This window comes from Priapulus caudatus, unplaced genomic scaffold (assembly GCF_000485595.1).
Source record: "Priapulus caudatus unplaced genomic scaffold, Priapulus_caudatus-5.0.1 Scaffold62, whole genome shotgun sequence".
In the NCBI taxonomy this organism is placed as follows: domain Eukaryota; kingdom Metazoa; phylum Priapulida; class Priapulimorpha; order Priapulimorphida; family Priapulidae; genus Priapulus; species Priapulus caudatus.
In genome coordinates this window covers 598,064-606,712 of record NW_014577123.1, presented here as the reverse complement: position 1 = coordinate 606,712, position 8,649 = coordinate 598,064, and the positions used below count along the sequence as shown (strand labels likewise).

At 43.5% G+C, this 8,649-nt stretch overlaps 1 protein-coding gene across 1 annotated transcript in view; it reads right to left on the bottom strand.

The window, feature by feature from the left end:
• Positions 1-8,649, bottom strand: part of LOC106821183 (mitochondrial import receptor subunit TOM70-like) — a 12,444-nt gene that overhangs the window by 1,777 nt on the left and 2,018 nt on the right. Inside the window, exons 2-11 of the mRNA XM_014825874.1 lie at positions 6,658-6,831; positions 6,235-6,361; positions 5,328-5,437; positions 3,588-3,718; positions 2,867-3,074; positions 2,439-2,573; positions 1,937-2,080; positions 1,194-1,274; positions 918-1,015; positions 442-564 (exon numbers count right to left, since the gene is read on the bottom strand). Of these exons, the coding sequence (XP_014681360.1) occupies positions 442-564; positions 918-1,015; positions 1,194-1,274; positions 1,937-2,080; positions 2,439-2,573; positions 2,867-3,074; positions 3,588-3,718; positions 5,328-5,437; positions 6,235-6,361; positions 6,658-6,831 (1,331 nt within the window). The remainder of the gene's footprint in view (positions 1-441; positions 565-917; positions 1,016-1,193; positions 1,275-1,936; positions 2,081-2,438; positions 2,574-2,866; positions 3,075-3,587; positions 3,719-5,327; positions 5,438-6,234; positions 6,362-6,657; positions 6,832-8,649) is intronic.

The following is an 8,649-nucleotide window of genomic DNA, read 5'->3' as shown; positions in this document are numbered from 1 at the left end:
TGCTGCTGCTGCTGCTGCTGCTGCTGCTGCTGCTGCTGCTGCTGCTGCTGCTGCTGCTGCTACTGCTGCTGCTGCTGCTGCTGCTGCTGCTGCTGCTGCTGCTGCTGCTGCTGCTGCTGCTGCTACTGCTGCTGCTGCTGCTGCTGCTGCTGCTGCTGCTGCTGCTGCTGCTACTACTGCTGCTGCTGCTGGTGCTACTGCTACTGCTACTGCTACTACGTATGTCTCCGCCAAAATTACTCCGACAAAAGAAAATATTATTATATTGTTATTATTTATATTTATTATTATGTTATACTATCATTACATTTGTCTTTTTCATGATTTGCGAGATAGGTAGAGTTGTTTGTTCGCGTGGTCCACGCCGTTTGGCGCGACCGTGCGTTTGTAAGCGGTCGGTGGGTAACAGACAGAAAGATAGGAGGTGCACGCGTGACTCACCGCTGAACCTCTATGGTCCCCAGGGTTTCGTAGGCAAACTCGCACCGATCATCGATCTCGAGTGCCTTGTTTATGAGCTTTGCTGCAGCCTCTATGTCCTGCTTCCACTGCAGCATGAGCAACCTGCGAAATCACGTGATAAAATGTACATCCGCACAGTGGTGAGAACAGGGGGACAACCAGCCGCGGCTAGCCGTCTTCTGTGTCGAATGTATACACACACGTACAGTAGATAGTCAGACGTATGCCGAAACGCGCACACTTAAATAATAATGCAACTATAGTTTTAATTAACAAATTCTTCAATCCAAACGTAAATGCTGCCAAGGCAAATAAAAAGTTAAAAAGGCACTCGTTACACAGAAGACAAGCAACACGGATTGAGAGCGATTCATACTAACGAGTAACGAGGAGCGCAATTATCGGAATTTGTCGTACATACAATGACAGCAACGTGCGCACGCTATTGAACTTACCCTCTGTGAACATAAACGTTAGCATTTTCAGGTTCAATGTCTAGCGCCTTCTTGAAATAGTCGTCGGCCTTCCCGAAATCGTTTTGGTCGTAGAGGGCCTATGTGAAACAAAACGTAAGTGAACAATTCATACATCTGTAGACTATGTAACTAACAATTAGCATTATCAAAGCCCACACACAATGGGCTTCATTTTTCGGGCTCCTAGTGTTGTAGCGTATCGGCGGCAGGCATCAGTAGAGTCATAACTGTTAATTGCATTTAATGGATACACACCTGTCCATAGAGTGCGAAGCCTTCTGCACAGGTGGGGAATCTTACTAGCACCTCATTAAAATCTTTCATGGCCTCCTCTACCTGCAACATAAAAATACGCCCATCAATAAAAAATTGTAACACTATATATACAGAAATTGAAAGAGACGTTGAACTGCAACATGACACAATGCACCAGGTCACCACTCATAGTGTTGGGCCATGTTCTCAAAAGATTGTTTTCAGCTAACTTGCTCAATTTCAATAGACAGCTCACACAACTCATAATCGCTACAGATTATCACCAGGTGAGCGACTAATAATAGTAAACGCCATTACTAGCATTAGCCAAGTCAGACCTTCATGTGAGGACTATCTAAAGCATAATCACAGGTTTATTTGAGCATATTTCAAAACTTGTATCATGCTTTATCTATTATACTCCGGTTCCTATGCTGTTTTCTAATTATCTTCCGAAAATTATTCAAACAGATCAACACGATCCCTACCAGAGACAGCAGAAAGCTTGGGTACGTTGTCAAAAACAGACAAACGTAGCACCGAGATGTCGTAACTATTGCACAAGACACACATTCAAAAAATTACGACATCTTAGACATAACGCCGTCGCATCTATTTACCACGTTTCTCACAGTCACAACGACCCACCTGCGTGGTCGTATACATGGAGGCACACAGCTGAATATGGCTACTACTTACAAACGTACTTTAGGTTATTACGTAAGACACATCACATTACGCACCTTGTGTGGAGTCTTCGTCATGAGTGCGTAGCGGTACTTTGTGTAGCACATCTGCACGTGAGCGACCGGGAAGTCGCCCTTCAGCTCCACACACATATTGAAGTCGCTGAGAGCTTCCTTGCACTTATCCATCAGTAGATTCAGCTGCATATATATACGCAATATAACGTCATCCGCCGCTCATTTTCGCAGTATGAGCGTTTCAGCAGATTTGTTATGCTAACTACCGCAATCGAAATTATGCCGACAGAACCAGAGGAGTTTGCGTCCGATTCCGAGAAGATAGAATCGCAGCATTCGATAAGGGTGAATGAATTGTTAGCAATCGCCGCTAACATCAGAGCTCAGCAGTGTCAAGAGATATGCTTGTCAAACTCGTAGAGAGAAATACTGCAGGTCTACGTGCTGTAGAGGTGCAGGTCTTCGCTTCACACGCTTCTAGCTTAAAATTATATACAGTTGTGCCTGGTGAACTCCGCTGTTCTGTACGCGGTTTACGAACCTGGCCCCTGTGGTGGTAGACGTCGGAGTTGACGCTGTCGATCTCTCCTGCGAGAGCAAAGTCACTTAGGGCTCCATCCTGGTCACCCTGCTGCATCTTCAGGCTGCCTCGCTTAATCAATGCATTTGTCTTCACCTGCAAGCAAAACACGTTAGCACTTGGACACCGAAAAATATAATTGCGATTTCGAACAGTACGTTATCATTGGACGGCTACGACCGTTTCCAAGCCAACGCATTTTCCTCCAGATCGCGAATCGCTGCGTTACTATCTTTCGCGACACGGCTCTCTCGTCATCCACCCACCCACCGCACCGAAAAACCAATCTCGCATTGCTACAGCTGCCGTAACGTCGCCCATGCGCTGCCACGTCGATGCCGCGCGCCACTCACCCTATCGCTGCCACGTCGATGCCGCGCGCTACTCACCCTATCGCTGGCGCCGTCGATCGCCATAAGCTCGTTGAAGTCTTTCATCGCCTTGTCACTCTGGCCGAGCAGCAGGTAGAAGGTGGCGCGCAGCAGCAGTGCCTCAGGCCGGTGCTGCGAGTCGGCGCGGGCCAGCTCTGCACTGCACTCGTCAATGATGTGCTCGTACTGGTGGCCGCGCAGCAGCTGCTTAGCCTTCTCGTAGCCACTGCCGGAGAGACAAGACAAGCGAGCGCGTGTTACGACACGTTCGCGTTTCCCTCGAGTGAGCGCGTGTAACGACACGTTCGCGTTTCCCCCGAGGGAGCGCGTGTAACGACACGTTCGCGTTTCCCCCGAGGGAGCGCGTGTAACGACACGTTCGCGTTTCCCTCGAGGGAGCGACAATTTATTAACTCCTCGACCTTCAATTGTACAGGTCACGTTGAACCGTGTTCACGTGCGCATTACGTTACATACAACATGCGTAAACACGGCGAGACTGAGCGAATATGACTGCAACACGCTAGTGGACCCACAAACAGCATTACATCTCCTGATCACGCGACACAAAAATCATTTCATTTCGAGAGCGAAACTAAAGAGTCTAACAATAACTGACGACATTCTATAAATTGTAGTTATGGGAATCCTCCAATATATAATGCAAGTTTTTTCGAGTTCCGAGGCGAGTTTCGAGCGTTGCCGAGGGAAACCGCTGCGAGGCGGTCGCTGTACGCACCTAACTTCATCACTCTCGTCACGGTCCTTCTCATTCTCCTCAGCCTTGATGGAATTGAACACCGGATCCTCGGCGAACGCAGAGAAGTACGACTTGATGAACTGCTGCGACGGCATCACGGGAGTCCTATTCTGCTCGCGGAAAAATTCGAGATTGAGTCCAATTGAACTATCTATCCATCTGATGTATAGAACCACATCTCCCCCACCCACCTTCCACCCTAAAGCCCGGCGCACATGTGGCGATTTTTATCGACAGTACTGGCGATTATGTTGCTTGCAACAAAATCGCCGAGAAATCGCCACGTGTGCGCTGCATGGCGTCACCGATTTTGCCAGAAACTCGTCGCGGGAATATCAAACATGTTTGATATTTGTTGCCGAGTCGCTGAACAATCGCTACGTGTGCGCTGACCAGGCGACGGATTCAGGCAACAGTTTTTGGATTAACCAATCAAATGCATGATTTGAAGCACGTGATCAAATATTGGCAGCGCCCGTGATGTGGTTTGAACAGGTCACGTACAGTTCATACAGTGGTATGTCGCTGACAGATGGTTGCATTGTCGCCGGGTGACGCACCTGTGCCGATTTTTATCGACGGTACTGTCGATAAAAATCGCCACGTGTGCACCGGGCTTTAGATATTGTTGTTAGGTCAGTCAAGTTAGGCCAGTTTTCTATGTGTATTCTACGTACACTTTTTACGCATTGTTTCTTAGAATGTCCTACCACAACACTGAGATTGGTTACTTGGCTGCCTGCCGCCAGACGGACAAGTCAATTCAACAGTGTCAACATTTGAATCAATTGAATTGGAGATCATTCCAAGATTACATTAATTTCATATTGAGGAATTATTGCACACTTCTACAAAAACAACTTCATTCAATAGTGTGTATCTAACTAAACACCTGGATCCGTTATCCAAGTATAGGTTTCAAACTTAGATTATTTGTACTAAAAGATTATTACAAAGATTATTTGTAGCAACTATCTAAAGTTTGTTTTGTGAAGCTAGATGTAGTTACACAAACACAAATATGCAGTACAGCTATATATTTGCCAACCAGTTTCAGGTGATGTGGCATAAACATGCACGCTTGTATTATGTGGTACATGTACATGGTTCATACAGGACTGAAATTTTTCCCAAGGACTTTTCAAGGACTTTTCAATGACATTTTATCAGACATTTTATCGGAATTCATACACAGAACAAAACATACCTGGATTAATTTAATAACCCCATTCTTAATCACTGCATGTCACCTCTAAAACTTACCTGGATCACATTAATAAACCCTTCTAAACACTGTCACTTCTACAACATACCTTGATTTACTGACCAATTTTACTGACTTACTGTAATTTGTGATCATCATTTAACTGTCCATCGTGTCTATAGCTTTTTAAGCTCATTTAACGCAATTTTTATTGAGGTTTGCACATTATTGATGGTACAAAATTTCTTTTTATTAAAGGCAAAGATTCTTTCTAAAATTTCAAGGACATTTTCATGAAATTCAAGGACATTTTCATGAAATTCAAGCACTTTTCAAGCACAAAATCAACATTTACTAAATTCAAGTACTTTTCAAGCACAAAATCAACATTTACTAAATTCAAGTACTTTTCAAGGACTGCCCTCAAATTCAAGTACTTTTCAAGGACTGCCCTCAAATTCAAGGACTTTTCAAGGACTGTGCGAACCATGATGTACTTAGAATTGTTTCCGCACCTTAAAAGCCTCTTTTGCTCGCTGCTTGCCTAGTTCCTTTAGCACTCTATCTGCCATCACGAGGGAATTATGGTTCTGAAAGTCTTCGAGTATACACACTGCTGTAATATCTGAAAGGAGAATAAAATTTATATGATGAAGAACACGACACATTGCACTCAGTGCTTGTGAGTATACAATGCCCGGACGAATTATGCATTTGAATATATTGCATTATTTGCATACGATTATAATAGTAACAGCCCTCCTATATGTACATCAGGAGTAGATCATCATCCTGGAGTGAGAGTGGCTAATCCAATCCTAACTATATAATTATGTATCACACTACCCATTTCAAACCATTAAATGTGACTCTATTAGATATTAGGGTTCAACCTTTACACTTTTACAGTGCCGATACACTAAGGTCAGGGTGCTAGCAAGGGTTACAGCACTATAGACCGAAGGCCTGATAGACCAGGTTTATTCGAATATATTCAGTGGCTACACGTCCGGAATCGGTCGCCTAGCATCCAGGCTACGCATCCGGACATCCACTGATGCCGTATTCGAACGTGAATATGCCGCACATCCACCGATGCCACTATAAATCATATGATGCCACTATAAACCAGATATATATGCCCTAACCCTAACTGTAACCCTAACTGTAACTATAACCCTAACCCTTTGCAATATTCGGTCTATAGGGCTGCCCCCGCTAGCAAGTATTTTGCATGTTGTCTCTCATCCGACAGGACATACAATAACCACATACTGATGTCACTAACCTATGTAAAGAATATCATGAACATATAACTATAATTCTACAGATGACTTAAAGCATATTATGATAATGTGTAGTTCTAAAATGTGTTCTATATGTTAAGTATCGTACCATAGTATATTAGTATAAGGAGTTTACCTTCCAAACACTGCGGCAATGAGTTAAGTTGTTCAGAAGCTTTAGCTCGTCTAAATAAAGCTTTGGTGTATTTGCCATTGAGCTCCACTGCATTATTACAATCCTCAATGACTTTTGCATAGTTTTTCTGAAAGAGTAAGTCTACAAGTTATCAAAACATGAACAAACAAACAGACAATAGATAAAACACAAATTATAGCAATCCATAAAATTAAAAGATTTGTTCTAAATGATAGAATGCTCCTTCACATACACGCACGCACGCCCACACACACACACACACACACACACACACGTATGCACGCACGCACACGTACACACTCACACATACACACACATACATACAAATGCACATGCACACACAAATGTAAATAAACGTCCAGACACATGGACATAACTGGTTTAAATGTACATCTCATATACCAGTTGCTCAAATGCTGCAGCCCTGTTTTGATAAAATGTTGCCAGTTCTGACTTGTTCTCTTTTGGGCAGACAGATATCGCAGAGGTGTAGCAATCAATGGCTTTATCAAATCGGCCAGATTTAAAAAACACATTTCCCTTGTTCTTTGCTGCCTGAGCTTTCTCTGTTGGATCCTGGAAAATAGCAGCAGAAATGGTAAATCTCGATAATAAATCAACTTATTAATGCAAATGTGTGGGGCCATTTAGCCATGCCCTAATTTTGAAAAAATTATAGTTATATACCATGGATGGGCAGACCGATGCTTGCCATTCTACAAGAAACATCTGACAGTGTCGTATTGGAAAAATATTAAAGGGAGAGTTTACTCTAGGTTCTAGGGTTATTTTCAGCTAATTTAGGTTATAATTACGCTACATAAAAAGTTTCATGGTTCAATCACCTTTAGAAATATTATTAAAAAATGTTTTAAAACTAACGACTTCAGTTTGATTACAGCGACGGTGGCGCCACTCAAAGCGCACGATCTGATAAGTTGCGCAAAACCACTTTCCAGCCAAGGGCTACAGACCGAGGGTGTTTCTTATTTATTCATTTAAAAGCAAAAGGATTGTAATATCTTATAAACGACATATAGTTTCAGTTATAATATGGATAAATTTGCCCCAAAATGAATATCGTTCGGTTAAATAGTATCTATGTATAAATATAATTGCACTTTTGTGATTAGCCCTCGGTCTGTAACGTGCAAAATAAATTGTCAAATACGCAACTTTTTCGGGGTGGCAGCACGGTCGCGGGTGTCGTGGCGCCGTTCAAATTTCGTAGCGTTGATGTGTAATTAATTATAACAATTAAATTAGGTATCTGGTAACAAATACTTGTGGGTATAGACGATTTGTTATACAGTAAGTACAGTTGTATGCAGTAAAATCCTAGAGGCTACTGTCCCTTTAAAGTATTGTTAGTGCTCAAGCCTGTTTATGTATTGTTTAAAAGATCGCTTTAAGTTTGGCTTATTCGTTTTTGCAGCCCAATAATAGTTTCGCACCCCGGATATGCAAATACACATTTGTGGGGTCTCAAACTAGGATTGAGCAGTTTTTGCTGTTCCCATCCTTGTAAAGTTGTAACTTTTTCTATTGCAATCTGCAGTTTTGATCTATCGATTTGAACTTTTGTCTCCCTTTTTCTGTCTTCAATATATCCCTTTGGACTTTGAATACCAATTCTAATGAGGTTACGAAGTTTGTCACATGGTCCAATTACTTAACCATGACAGGGTTCGACACTAACCCACGTCCGACCGACCTAGTCGGGTAAATGCTTGGTCCGGTCGCATACAACCAGAGTGCTAGTAGCCCGACTGGTCGTGTTAGAATTGGTCATATATATTGCACTGAAAGGTCACCTCTGGCTAGACTGGTTCGCGGCCGCACTGTTTGTCGCAGAGCATGTACATTGTCTAGCACAGCGTGACCCCGGATACCAGTCTACCCTTCGGTAAAAACAATAACGTGGCTTGCTGCCAGCCGCAGTAGACGATCGATAAACCGTGCGCTCGTGTATGCCCGTGGTAGAATACGAATGCTGCACGTGAACTCAGCCCACGCGCGATTTAAAGCGCGGGAAACAGCATCTATGAATTCATACGATGACACACTCTTAGTCTTATCCAGGGTTCTCCCTACGTTGCGCAAACGGGGCGCACGCGCCCCGTTTGGGAAAACTCCCCCCTGTTTGAATCGTTGCGCCCCGTTTGAAATACCTCCGCCCCGTTTAAATTCCACCACAATAACAGTTTGCCAGCGCGGGAATCGGTCGTCAAGAATTGCCGTTCGACCAGGACATCCGACGCGTGTATTTTTACCGTACAACGCATGCACTGCAGACTACTGCAGACAGTACACAAGTTAACCTGACAATGCACAGTTAACCTGTCACTAACTGTACACCGACTCGGCTATCTTATATATACAAGAACCCCAAAT